This window comes from Balearica regulorum, chromosome 6 (assembly GCF_011004875.1).
Source record: "Balearica regulorum gibbericeps isolate bBalReg1 chromosome 6, bBalReg1.pri, whole genome shotgun sequence".
Classification (NCBI taxonomy): Eukaryota; Metazoa; Chordata; class Aves; order Gruiformes; family Gruidae; genus Balearica; species Balearica regulorum.
In genome coordinates, this window is record NC_046189.1 from 312,531 (window position 1) to 326,771 (window position 14,241).

At 54.0% G+C, this 14,241-nt stretch overlaps 1 protein-coding gene across 1 annotated transcript; it reads left to right on the forward strand.

Moving 5' to 3' along the window:
• The first annotated feature begins 217 nt into the window (after positions 1–217).
• Positions 218–10,695, forward strand: KMO (kynurenine 3-monooxygenase). The gene is made up of 15 exons (XM_010298601.2): positions 218–380; positions 1,560–1,629; positions 3,166–3,263; positions 4,203–4,292; positions 4,540–4,588; positions 5,361–5,448; positions 6,098–6,263; positions 6,774–6,845; positions 7,379–7,500; positions 8,896–9,043; positions 9,503–9,560; positions 9,677–9,759; positions 10,032–10,133; positions 10,227–10,286; positions 10,484–10,695. The coding sequence occupies exons 1-15, from the start codon at positions 327–329 to the stop codon at positions 10,649–10,651; spliced, it is 1,428 nt and encodes a 475-aa protein (XP_010296903.1). The 5' UTR covers positions 218–326; the 3' UTR covers positions 10,652–10,695.
• The last annotated feature ends 3,546 nt before the right edge of the window (positions 10,696–14,241 follow it).

Consider the following 14,241-nt stretch of genomic DNA (forward strand, 5'->3'; position numbering starts at 1 on the left):
TTGTGCATTTTGTTAGGATGTCCTTGAAGGCGACAGAATTGCTTTACAATTTTCAAAAGACGCCTTTTGGTAAGGCCTGGCAGAATAACGCCATGTTCACATCTCTCCACCTCCGGCTCAGTGTGGCTGGCCACACAGCCAGGCTGATTCACTGGTAGTCTCTGGGCTGGGAGTTAAACTTTAATATGAACCGGGGGAGAAGAACCCAGGCGTGACTCAGCCACCCACGTCCTTCCCATTCTCCTCCCCGCTGGCCAGGGCAGCACAGCAGGACAGGGAGCAGGGACGCAGCCATAAGAACCTGTGACTCGGGGGCTGCCCCAGCGATGGAGTCTGGTGACCCACGGGGGAAAAGAGTTGCCATCATCGGCGGTGGTCTGGTAGGAAACGCAATTTGGCTGCTGTGTGATTGCGTTGGCCAGGGAGCCAGGGCTGTGAAAATATTGCTCGGGTGTGGGGCAAATGTTTTTCTTAAAGTCATTCCTCCTTCAGATGATGGAGTGTTATGGAGGAGTTGGTTGAGTTCCCACTGTGGGAGGCAGGTGAGGCTCGTTTGAGCAGCTAGGACTTTGTAGGAGGAGAACGGCTCTTTCCCTTGAGGGAAACCTTTGCTGCTGAGATATCCCAGTGTCGCAACACGTGTCTGTGGTGGGCGCTTGCCTTGAACGGTGTGTGCAAATAAATCCCGCTGCCAAGAGTCCTTTTCTCAGAGGAGGGGGTTTGGGAGGTGCCCAGGTACACTAAATAACATTTGGGCTGCCAGATCCTCCTGCCCCTTGGCTGCTTCTGGCTTTAACCAAGTCACCAACGTGAAATGCTTTGTGAGGACTGCGACTTGGTAAACACTAGGCTAGGAGGAAATACCTTCCCCTGCCCACGGTAGTTTAGGAATGCTTTTCCTCCATCGCTACTCACAGAGTGGTCTGACTCTAAAGGACAGCATGGAGCATCGCAGCACCTAAATTGCTCTTTTGACTTTTTTGGCCATTAGCTTCTTGGCCCCTGTGCTGCTGGAAAAGAGTGATGACACATGAGTCTGTAGTTCTGACAGCAATTAATGATGGCAATTAAACAAGAAAAAGCCAACCATTTAAATAACAAGCAGGACATATGTGTGCTGTCCTTTTTAAGCTAACACCTTGCTTTTGCACAGGTCTAGCTTCCCCTGCTGTGTTCCCGAGGGAATGCTGCAGCACCCTGAATTCTATCGAGGAAGATAAATATAGTCCAGAGAGTAGCAGGGAGCCTCTGCCTCTGGCTGAAGGGGTTAGCCCTGCTGCAATTAATCATTGCATGTAAACAAGCCCTGAACTTGGTATAATGTATACGATGAATTTTGATGGGTGGCTTTTGTCTTGGAGGCCCTGCAGGCACATCAGGGGTGCCAGAGGACTGCTCTCTGGGAAGAAGTTCTCTAAGGTTCTTGATTGAAGGGTCTTCCTGTATATGCTGAGCTGCATCCCCTGGCCACTGCTTTCCCTTGATGCTTCTCAGCAGTGATCTGTGATATAGCTGCTAGCGAAATGCTTCACCCACCATTCCTGATCCTTCTCTTGTAGGTGGGCGCATTAAATGCCTGTTTCTTTGCTAGACGAGGTTTCCATGTTGACGTTTATGAAGCCAGAGAAGGTAAGTTCAGCCTGATTATTACTGCTCTATTAATATGTTTCTATCCCTTTACTGATAACAGTTCTTGAAGAAGCAAAAGAGAAACTATGTGAACTCACTGAAACTGCAGAAAGAAAATGAAATCTGTGGCACTTTGGGGATATTCTTTTCACTTTTCCCTTTAGCTCCTGGTGGGGGGGAGCATTTATTTGAAATATGCCATCTTGTGTGGAGGCAACCTACCCTTCAGCTACTAAAATGATGCCTTTTTTTTACGTTCTTGGCTTAAATACTGATTCAAATCCTCGCCTTTGAAAACCGGTCTCTGCATGAAGAGTTATAGCACAGTGCTGTTGAACCAGACTGGGTCAGAAGTTTGGGAGCAACGGCTGTTGTTAATGCTGCAGCATCTCTGTTAGGGTTAAAAGCATCGACTTGATGTGTAACCACTGCCATCGGTGGTGAGGAGGGCTGGTGCAGAAGGAGAGATGGAGCTCTGCAGGGCACTCCAACAGAGAAAAGATGATTCGGAGCCCAGGTGCTGGCTGAAAGGCAGAGAAATTGTTCACCTCCAGTGTCTATCAATCAGCTGACAGACAAATAAAACCTGGGCAGAGATGGCAAGCCACATGGCAAATATGATTGACACCATGGAAGGTGACACTCAACTTGAACGTGCAGTGAAGGGGAGGAGAAGCCCCGTCTGACACCTTGTCTCTGTGGTAACTGTTTCTGCTCGGGCAGACATCGGCAGAGGCAGTTCTGCTGCATGGCTCTCAGCTGTGCCCGGCCCAAATTCTGTGCACGGCTCTGCGTCCCTGCTGCAGAAACGGGGGTTCATAGCAGCCAGCCCCAAATGATGCCAGCAGGCTGCAGGCTCAGAGCAAGAGCAAATGGCTTTTCACTGTGGTTTTTTTGCTGGATGTTGTATATCCTAGAAGTTTCACAGGTTCAAAAAGCCTCTGGTTGCTCTTACCTGCCTTCTGAGTCAGATGGATTTTACCATTCTGCTCCAGTTTTTGTCCCATTTGTTGTGCTGAGATGCAACCCTGAAAGCTACTGGGATGAGGCCCTGCCACATGTGCTGGCCGGACAACCTGGGAAGCCTGAGTGAGCCATTCAGAGGAGGAACAGACCAGCGCTGAGACATTTTGAACTGGACAGTGATGGAGAAGGTGAAAGCATCGGTCTGTGGGTCTCAGCAGGAGCTGCCAGGCATTCATCGCTCAGGTCTCTCTGCTTAGAAGGGAAATGGCTCTTAGTGATAATGAGCTCTCCGGCACTGTGCGGAGCTGTCAGGATCAACGTTCCCTTTGCAGTACTTGGCTGCAGACGCTTCTTCCAGGCTGGAGGCGGCATGGAGCAAGTGGCCCTCGAAGCTGCTCAGCTGCCTTCCCGACAGCTGAATGTGCCCTCTGATACCTGCCCTCTGTGCACATGGCAGGGGACAGGGACTCCCCACTGCCCTGCCTGCTGCAGCTGCAGGGATTTCAGGAGATGCCACCCGCACCAGCCTGTGGTATCGGCATCTCATAATCAGCTGCTCTTTCCATGCAGATATCCGTGTGGCCAGCTTTGCCCGTGGCAGAAGCATTAACTTGGCCCTGTCCCACAGAGGACGCCAAGCCCTCCAAGCCGTGGGGATGGAAAAGCAGGTACTCGGGCAGCTTCTGTCAGTGGTGGGGTCTCTGTTGTTTAAATGCTGTTGACTTCAGCTGGTGATGGATGGGCTCTTTTCTGCTCCCCAAGCACACAGGGGCCACCTCTGCTTTCCTGAGGGTGGAGGTAGACCTCTCCCACTGCATGTCTGCAGCCTGGCTCTCCACTGCTTCATGGCACAGCCGCCAATGCAGATCTCCCCCAGCCTGGGGACAGCAGCTGGGCTCTGCTTGTGGCTGAGGGTGCTTCCCCGGGAAACCAATGCTCAGACACCACCTTCCAGTGTTTACGTCCCTGCCGTGTTCTCCTCCCTGCTGAAGGGTGAGGGAAAATGGGGTGGGACTAGGTGGACTCCCAAAAGAACTGGAGCACCAGCAGGATGTGATAAAGGGGGCTGGTTTCCTCACTGACATGCCCAGATTTGTATTTTCCCCCCAAACTCTGAGGTTTGGGCTGACCCCTGAGATCCATGCACACTGATTTCTGCACAGTTCACCTGACTCAGAGTCCAGCACTCCTCCGCTGGGTGCTTGCTACTGTTTAACATCCAGCTGTTGGCAGCGGTGGGATCTCCTGGCCCCTGCAGAGAAGGAGCCCAGGCTTTGACAGGTCATATTCCCGCACCAGGATGTAATCTGGCTGTCAGCCCCTGCCCTGTCCAGCACCCTGGCGCTTTTCATGTCCCTTCTATCAAGAAATATTCTTGCACTGATTTTTAAGAGAATGAGCTTGTAAGTAATCTCAGTAAGATGTAGTGACTTGGTGTTGACAGCCCTGTAGAATTTCCCCCAGTAACTCAGATGATAGCCACATGAAAATGCATGAGCAGAGAGCATCCCATTCTGCCTGGAGTGTAGTGTGCGGGGGGAATGGTGCTGGGTACCTTGTGCCCTGCCCCTTGGCAGAAGGCTGGGTTATGTTCCCTTCCGTTCCAGATTGTGTCCAAAGGCATTCCCATGCGGGCAAGGAGGATACATACACCATCAGGAAAGAAGTACTCTATCCCCTATGGGAAGAAGAACCAGGTACTGGTCTCCTGCTGCCACTCGGAGATGCTTCGCACATCACAAGGAGTCTTTGATGGCGTTTGTAGCTCTGTGTGACGGACAGCCTGGGGCTCGCACTCTTAGAAAGCATGCCATGAGCGGGAAGGGGGTTGGGTGACCCCCTGGGTTCGGCGGGGCGGTTTGGAGAGGGTGATGTTTCTTGTCTGGCTGTGCAGAGCATCCTTCAGCCATGCCTCCTGAACCCCGTGTTTTGTTTACCTTGCAGTACATTCTCTCTGTGGACAGAGCAAACTTAAACAGAGAGCTGCTAACGGGTAGGTTGCCAGTTCTGTAATGCAAACACTTTTACACCCTGTTCACTGAGGATTTTAGGGTTTGCCCCATGAACAGGAGACTTTGGCCCCCAGGCTGTCTTTGCCCGTGAGTTCTGCATATCCTGGCTCTCAGAAAGTGCACACGTGACCACGCTGTGTTTTTAAGAAGAAAATCTGTGCTGTTTCCCTGCTGCTTGTCTGACACAAAAAGGATATTCAAACAAGTCCCCCTGAGGCCTTTCTCATGTGCAGAAATCCCCGAGGAGCAGCTCTCCCTCATTCGCCCTCAAGTGGGAGCTGCCTCAGCTCTCCAGCTCCTGGCACCGGAGTCTGCTGCCAGAACTTCACCAGCCAAAGCAGGAGATACTCCTCAGCCTTGCCACGCTTCGTGGCATTTTCTGCAACCCCTGATTGTACAGAGATGTAGAAATCGGAGCAGAGTGTGTAATCAGGCCAAATTTCCCCGAATTTCCCCACTGACTACAGGCACCGCATCCCATCCTGAAACAGAAAGTAGTGATGGTGGAAACAGGTCAATGACTCATGTCGCTGTGGGGAAGAAAGAAATCTTTGCAGGATTCCTTGCACTTTTCCAAAAGTTTTCACCAGAGTTGACGAAATGCAGTCCTAGTGTGCCCTGCCCCGGCCATCACTCAACACAGCAATCTTATTTGCTGTAATGGCAAAAGTCTCTATAACTCAGGGATCCCTTGGAAATATTTTTGGAGTCACAGTACAAGCCTCTACATCTAGTTGTCTTTTCTTTTCACAGCTGCTGAGAAGTACTCCAACACTAAACTGTACTTCGGACACAAGCTCCTGGGGTGCAACGCAGAGTTGGGGACGTTAACCATAAAAAGGTAATCCCTGCGCAAGCCTGGGATCGAGTGCTGCGTTCAGTTGTTTTCTGCTTAATCATTCATAAAACCGCAAACAATTGAGCAATCTAAGTTTGAAACTACCGTGTTATTCCTGAGTGGGCAAAACTTGGTGTCAGCTTTGGAAAGGAGAGACGTCGAAGCAGGGGTCATGGGGAGGCTGAAAAACAATTTAAGCGACTCCCTAACCCCCAGCAGCCTGGCAGTAGGCACTTGCTTGCTGACCTGTGCAGGGAATAAACGTGCCAGTCTCCGTAGCACTGATTTTCAGGGACAGATTGCTCATCAGGGAGGGCAGATAACAACCTTGTTTCCTGATCGTGTTAAGTTCTGGCCATGTCCCCCGTACACCTGGGGACGCAGGCTCTACAAGCAGCAGCATTATCCCAGCAGCGCCTGTTGTGTTCTTGGGTAGATCTGGCAGATTTATCCTTTTGATAACATACGGGAGAATTATTTATCCTAACGCTGAGCTTCCCAGTCGGTGAAAGCCATCTTCCCTCACCCTAGAAAATGAATAATGCTGAAGGTGACCCCAGCATTTTGCAAAAGGCAGATCCGCTGTGCCCAGCAGTGCTGAGCTGGCCCGGAGTTACAGCAGGATTGATCCACAGGGCTCTCTTGCTTTCAGATCTGACCAGCAGCCCTTGGAAGTCACCTACGACCTCATCGTGGGATGCGATGGAGCCTTTTCAACAGTGAGAAAGCAGTTCATGAGGCAAACGCGCTTTAACTACAGTCACGAGTACATTCCTCATGGCTATATGGAGCTGACCATCCCTCCCAAGGGTGGAGATGTAAGTGTGCCTGTCCCAGGGGGCTGCTACCCCCTTTGCAGGTGGGACACCCTGCTCCCCTCTCGTGGTGGCTCTGCTACAGCAGCTCTAGAGAAACTAATTTCTCAGCTGGGGCTCAGCCAAGGGATTAAAACTTTCCTAGGAGAAGGCAGGCATCTTTTCCTCTTCCAGTGGTGGGGCCAATGTCTTGGTACCTGGCTGCAAAAATCCTGCAGAGCCTGTCCCAGAGCAGTGGGGTTAACTCGAGCTCTGAGAGGTCCTGGGGATATGCGAGCGGGTCTGTGGGGACATCAGCGATAGCAGTCCAGCAGATTTTTGCTCATCTTTCCTACCCTTTCCTCTTGCCCTTGCGCTGTGTCTCCCTGAAGCATCAGGTACCAAAAAGGGGCCCTGTGGTCATTGCGTCTTCTCGTGGTACAAAGGATGGGAACTGGTGTGGTGGTGTACCAGAGGCTGGGCTGAGGAAACTGAGCAAAGCAGGGACACAAGGCGATTTTCCTTCTCTTTCAGTTTGCCATGGAACCAAACTACCTCCATATCTGGCCAAGAAACACCTTCATGATGATTGCACTGCCCAACATGGTGATAACCCACACCCACGCTCCCTTGGGGCACGGGATAGAGCTTGTGGGGGTGAACTGACTGTAGTGGCAGGCACGTGGCAGGGGCTGGGAGGGCTGACAAGGTGCCAGGAGGGACCCCCAGCCCACGCCAGGCATCCCACAGCCTGGGGGTGCTGCAGGGCAGGACCCCCAGACCCGGCCCTGCCTCACAGTGCTGAGCAGGTACCTGTGCCACCTCTCTGCCCGCCCATCCGAGCCCACCTGAGCACCCCGAAAACCAGCTCTCTGCAGCTGGATGTTATAAACCAGCTACGGGAGTAGAGGGCAGCATGCCAGGCAGATCACACGCTGCCTGTTTCTGCCTCCCCCCTGCCTGCCCCCAGCGTGTGCAAGCCCACCACGGGAAACAGGGTGGCTGGGTGCTCGTCCCCGCTGCGCAGGTGGGTCGCTGCGATTGCCGGGTGACGGGCTGGGCACTGAGCTGCTGCTGCAGGCACCAGGTGCTCTCTGTGGCCTCTGGGCTTCTTTCTGACTTTCCTCCCCGGCTGGCAGGACAAGTCCTTCACCTGCACACTCTTCATGCCCTTTGAGGAATTTGAGAAGCTCACGACAGGCGAGCAAGTGCTGGGTTTTTTCCAGACCTACTTCCCAGATGCCATCCCCCTCATCGGAGAGTAAGTGTTCCCGTCTCCCCTTCTCGCTCATCATCGCAGCGCCACGAAGCCAGGGGATGCATCCCCACCCAGCCTCGGGGGCCTGGCGATGGAGACTCCGCTGAAGCTGGTGGGCCAAGGGGTTGTGAACGCTGTTGGGGTGGATCTCCACGGCCTGTAGGTCTGAAAGAGTGGGGAGCGAGCAGACTGAGGTCCGAATTGTGTCCGTGCTGGAATAGCAGGCTCAGCAGTGCGATGCAGCCCCATCCTGCGGCCGTTTCTGACAGAGTCGCACTGAAGCACCGCTCTGTCCCTTGGAGACATGGCCCAGGCCCTGCCACTGCGGGAGCAAAGCGCAGATCACCTCCTGCTGCTTTCGTACTGCTGTTAAAGGCTTTGAACTCAAGGGATGGATTGGCTGTTCATAAGCTGTGTGGTTTTGACGTTAGAGGTGGGTGAGCACAGTGACTCTGCTAGAGTGAAGGTAAGGGTTGCACGCCAAAACCAGCAGCACAAAGGCAGTCCCACTGTTCAGATAGCTGAGTTGTGCAAATGTTGAGAATTTAGCTAACAGACAGAAAAGCTGGGCTCGGCAAAACCAAAACCCAACCCAACCCACTGTGCTGACTGAAGAAAGCCTGGCAGTTATTGATTGTATGGCTGGAACAAGTGTCAGGGCTGTGAGGTGCAGGAGCAGGTAGTTCCCAGCGGCGTGCTGCTCCCTGGGCAGTGGGGACCCTCTTGCTGCTGGGCAAACGGCACAAGGGCAGCAGCGTGGAGCTGGAGCATCCTGCTTGGCCCGGGGGCCCTGGGGGCAGTGGGGACCGGGACCAGCCTTTCCAGCACACATCCTGATGGCCATGGCTCTGGTCAGCACGTCCTCCTTTTCCTGCAAAGAGGGAAGCTCCCCAGCCGGTGGGAGCTCCAGCCCACCCTATCAATGCTTCTGCTTTGCAACATAATTATCTATTATGGGCTGGTTTTGGCTGATTGATAGGAAGGGTCTCAGCTGTGTTAGGCAGTCTCCTTTCCTCTTAAGGCAACTGTATCACAGGACTTCATATACGTTTAGAAACTCCGATATCCTCTGGCATATCCTTCCTGCAGTGACCACCATCCACCACTGCTCATGGTAAGAGGACTGAGATGTCGATGACACTCTTACCCACGGTCAAGTTGTGTGCAGAGCGTAAAAGCTGCAGACAAAATATTTGGTCCATGGGAGGAAGTTAATGAAATAGGTTTTCTGGCTTCCACTTTTTTCCCAGCACAAATATCCTAGTCAGTAGGCTTGGCTTTTGCCTCCCAACACTGACAGTGCCCGTGGCCCTGGCTTTCTGAGCTTGGACGTGGCATGACTTGATCTTCTTGTCTCTTGTGGTCCCACAAATGAAGTATCTGTTGTTTTGCCTGAAGGCGAGAGCTGAAGCACGATTACTTTTTGCTGCCAGCCCAGGCCATGATATCTGTGAAGTGCTCTTCCTACCACCTCGCTTCCCGGTGCATGCTGATGGGAGATGCCGCACACGCTGTTGTGCCTTTTTACGGACAGGGCATGAATGCAGTAAGTTCATGGGCCTTGTCAGTTGGGTCCCGGCTCTTTTCACCCAGAAATGCCTGGTTTTAGAGCGTAGGTCTGTAGGGTTCACGGGCTGGCCTGTCTCACAGTTGGATGTCCTCTGAATCGGCAGGTCTGAAGTCCCCTCAGGCACCTGGCTGCTCACTGGGACCTGCTGTACCCGGGGAGGAGAGGGGATGGGGTGGCGGTGGCCCCTTCCTGTGGGGCAGAGGACTGCGTGGGAGGGGGGTCCAGCAGGGCAGCCCCAGTCTGCCAGGAAAGGCAAAGCCCTGGATTTCTCTGCAAGACCCCTGGCAGAGTGGCCTGGAGTAAGACTCCTGCTCTGAAGCGCTGGTCAGTGGGACCCTGCTCGTGCAAACAGCTGCACTAGCTAAGCACCTGTGAGAGCACTTCTCGTGAACGTGTGGTTCCTTCTGCCGATTTACCCTCTAATTTTCCTCCCAGGGCTTTGAGGATTGCCTGGTCTTTGATGAATTAATGGACCGGTTCCACAATGACCTCGGTGAGTGAGGTGGCTGGGGAGGAGCGAGAGCAGAGGAGGATCCCTCTGCAGCTGAAGGAAGGTGGCTGGAGACCCTGCTAGGGAGCTGCCCATGAGCCGCTGCTTTCTTCTCCTAGGTGCCTGCCTCCCTGAGTTTTCCCGGCTGAGGGTGCCAGATGACCACGCAATCTCGGATTTAGCCATGTACAACTACGTAGAGGTGGGTGAGCCGCACACAGACTTGTGGCCCCGGGGGCCGTGCACACAGTGGCCCTCCGTTAGGATGCATGGAGCGGGCAGGGTCTCTGGCAAGGCTCTGGTTGGGCTCTCACCCCAGCAGACTTTAGCCTAAGAGCCCCTTGGGAATGCCGCTGGGGCTGGGAGGCTCTGCTCCCTGTGTTGACCCCCAGGGCAGGCAGCAGGAGAGCTAGCAAAACAGAGGGGAGCTCTGCCAGGATGCCCTGCAAAGGGGTGATGGTTGCTCTGTCGCAGATGCGTGAGCACGTGAATTCAACATGGTTCATTTTCCGGAAGCATGTAGACAACTTCCTCCACACCCTCATGCCTTCCACCATCGTTCCGCTGTACACCATGGTAAGGCCAGCACCTTGGTCCCCACTGCCTGAGCCGCCGCAAGCTCCTCCTGCCTGGCTTTGAGGTGGTGACCTTCTCCTGCAACCCTCCCAGGTGACCTTCACCAGAATTCGCTACCATGAGGCACTTCAGCGCTGGAAATGGCAGAAAAAGGTTGGTCAGTGGTGGTGCCCGTCCTCCCCATGCCACAAGCCTCGTGAGCATCCTGCACACCAGGACTGTTCAGCTGCGGGGGGGGGAGCTTTGGTGGTGGGATATTGCCAGGTGGGCGCAGGCGTGAAGACTTCGCTTGGTGCCACAGGGTAGGAGCAAACCTCTGATGATGCTGGGGTTTCTCTTTGCACTTGCAGATAATTAATCGAGGGCTCTTTGTCATGGGGGTAGCAGGACTGGGTGGCACCTGCCTGCTCATAAGGCGGCTGGCACGGGATTTGGACTTCTGCATGGAAACCTTGTGGGGCTGGTCCCATTATCTGAAGACTATTGGAAATTTTCCCTTTGGAAAACAAGTGGCTTAAATGTAAGGGGAGCTTCTGGTCGTAATAAAAGTGAGGGCACGGGCTGTTGGCTCTGCTGGATGACAATGTTTCTCTTGGGATGTGGCCTGGCAGCTCCTGCAGCCCCTCTGCCTCCTGTCCCCTCGGGAGGGGTGGTCCCTCTCCCCAGGCGAGAGGAGCCCATGGGGCTCAGCCGTCTCTCTGCCTCATCTCAGCAGCTTCATCTCGAGTGATGTGGTGTGTCACGGGCTGGGTGCGGGCCTTGTGCACAGTGATGGGGGGAGCGTGCAGCCTCCCAGCCAGCAGGATGGCCACCTGAACTGGTTGGGGTGTCCCAGCCCGTACTACTGGCTGCTACTCTTTCCAAAATCAACGTCTTGATTTGAAAATCAGCCGGCTTCCTCCCCACCCCTAGTCAAAGAAAATACGGTTCCGTTATTTTTGGTGGAAATGAAACAACTTTAAGAAAGGATGTCCTGGGGCAATGCCTGAAGGCTGCAGAAAGGGCCTTCCACACGTGACTGAGAAATACTTCTGGCTTTTGCAAGCAGGTCTCCACAGAGGGACCACCCAGCCTTTGGGCTTGTGGTGGGTTGACCCTGGCTGGGGGCCAGGTGCCCACCAGAGCCGCTCTATCACTCCCCTCATTCACTAGACAGGGGAGAAAAAGTGCAACGAAAAGCTTGTGGGTCGAGATAAGGACAGGGAGAGATCACTCACTAATTATCATCATGAGCAAAACAGACTGAACTGAGAGGGGAAATTCATCTAATTTATTACTAAGCAAAACAGAGTAGAGGAATGAGAAATAAAATCAAATCTTAAAACACCTCCCCCCCACCCCTCCCATCTTCCCGGGCTCAACTTCACTCCCGGCTTCAACCTCCGCCCCCCCCCAGCGGCACAGGGGGACGGGGAATGGGGGTTACAGTCAGTTCATCACGCGGTGTTTCTGCCGCTTCTTCCTCCTCAGGGGGAGGACTCCTCTCATCGTTCCCCTGCTCCAGCGTGGGGTCCCTCTCATGGGCTACAGTCCTTCATGAACTGCTCCAACGTGAGTCTCTCCCACGGGCTACAGTCCTTCAGGAACTGCTCCAGCGTGGTCTTTCCCACGGGGTGCAGACCTTCAGGAGCAAACTGCTCCAGCGTGGGTCCCCCACGGGGTCACAAGTCCTGTCAGCAAACCTGCTCCAGCGTGGGCTCCTCTCTCCACGGGTCCACAGGTCCTGCCAGGAGCTTGCTCCAGCGCGGGCTTCCCACGGGGCCACAGCCTCCTTCAGGTGTCTCCACCTGCTCCGGCGTGGGGTCCTCCACGGGCTGCAGGTGGAACCTCTACACCCCCTCATCCTCCCTCCATGGGCTGCAGGGGGACAGCCTGCTTCACCATGGTCTTTACCACGGGCTGCAGGGGGATCTCTGCTCCGTCACCTGGAGCACCTCCTGCCCCTCCTTCTGCACTGACCTTGGTGTCTGCAGAGTTTCTTACATCTTCTCACTCCTGTCTCCGGCTGCAAAAGCTCCCTCTAACTGTTTTTTCTCTTTCTTAAATACGTTATCACAGAGCCGCTGATTGCCCTGGCCTTGGCCAGCGGCGGGTCCGCCTTGGAGCCGGCTGGCATTGGCTCTATCAGACACAGGGGAAGCTTCTAGCAGCTTCTCACAGAAGCCACCCCTGTAGCCCCCCCGCTACCAAAACCTTGCCACGCAAACCCAACACAGGGCTAAAGCAAGACCAGGGGCCTGAAGGACCCTCCTAGCTCGCTGTTTTCCTCTGGACTTTTGCATGTGCCCAAGCATATACTTCTGTCTAACGCCATTACTGATCATATTTCTCTTTGAAAAAGCCTGGATCCCTCACCAATTGTCTCTAATTGTCCTCCAAAGCACCTACGTGGTCGTACTTGTTCTGCACACACTACGTCAGCGGTAGGACCTGCAGCTGCTGATGGGGTAGACAGATAGTCTCTTCACGTTCAAGAAACAGCAGCTCTGCCTGGGTCCCTGGCAATGGGCGATGCGCCCAAGGCCCAGAGCCCGCACGGGCGCCTCGGGTGCCCCTGCAGCCAGGCGCGGGGTGCACGGGACCTACTCTGAGTTGGGGCTCCTTGAGCCAAAACTAGCTGCAGGCTGGGATAGTAATGGGGGGGGGGGGGGAGTATCAGACACACTTTCCTTCTTCTTACCTTGTCCTAGACCCTCACGGTCACTGTTGAAGAACAGCAAAATGGCCCACGTTAACCCCTGATCTGCCACTCTTGTTTGAGGTGGTTTACGTATAGCTGCCAGCAGATGGGCAGGGACAGAACTGGTTTGCATCACTCAGTGAGTCGTTTTTGGCTTGCAGGGGAGCGCCTTTCAGGACGTAGATGGCAAATTAGTGTAGAATACAGTTTGTTCCTCTGGACAGCACCTTTCCCGGGCACTGTATCTATGGGAGATGCTGGCAGCGATGACAGGATTTTGCTGTAGTTTCTCCGATGAACGCTTCAGCTGCTGCCCTTGCACCTGATTCTTAGCAGGACAGATGTATTTATATATTAATTTTTATTCATGATAAACCTCTTCAGAGAGCAAACAAAGATGTAACACAATACAGCTATATGCAAATCATTCCCCAAATTAAAGCAAATATGGAATTGTACCGCTATTTCACAGGAATGTCCCTGCAATGTAAGAGCAATTAGCTGCTGTGCATGGTTTGGAAAAGGGCTGAGCTGGAGATGCTCCAGGTACTGCCAGGGCTTTTGCACGCCTGGCCCTTGGCACGTCTAATGCGCTGGCAGAGCAGGGGAAGGATCTCGCCCTGGGGGTAGTGGGAGAAGCTGTGGCCGAGCTCTGAGCTGCAGGCAATGTTTCATGTGCTCAGTGCTGATGTTTCATAGTTCAAACAGTTGCTCCCTTGCCGCCGCCTCATGCAGAGGGCTCAAGGCCTGGCAGAGGTAAGCCAAGCTTGCAGGAGCCCAAGTAGAACCTTGGCTGAGGTAGATGTGAGGGGGGAGCAACACCGGGAAGCAGCTGATGATTTGGAAAAACAATTCAGTTCATGTTCCCCAGCTGCTCTTCGTCTCCAGGTACAGGTGCTCACTAGTCCTTAGGGCCCGTCACCTCACTGCAATGTCCAGAGCAGACCGCCAGCCTGGAGGACCTTCCACGTCCAACTCAGCAGCGAGTGCTTTAGAAACTAGTGCAAACATAGTGGTGGAGACAAGCGTAGCAGGGGAAGGCACGGAGCAGCCTGCGAGCAGATCCTGCTAGAGCAGAAGGGAAAGGGCGGTTTTGAAATCCCAGCTCCAAATCAAAGCTGGAAGCACTCTGTGCACTCAGCTGGTTTGGGGGCTTGGTGTCCAAGACTCCTGCCAGAAGGCAAAGTAAGCATCAAGAGCTAAGGCAGTCAGAAACCGGTACAGGAGCCAGTGCGTGTGCTCGCTGGTGAGACCTGCTCTGCTGTCCCATCCATGGCAAAGCTGTGTCTGTTCCCTTCTCCCAGCTCCACTGACCCAACCGTCGAGCGCTGCGCCAGGAGAGAGGCATGGTGCAGCCTGACATGCTGGTGGCCTCTCGGAAGAAGGGAACAAACCAACAGGATAAAGAAGAGGAGGTGGGAGCCTTAG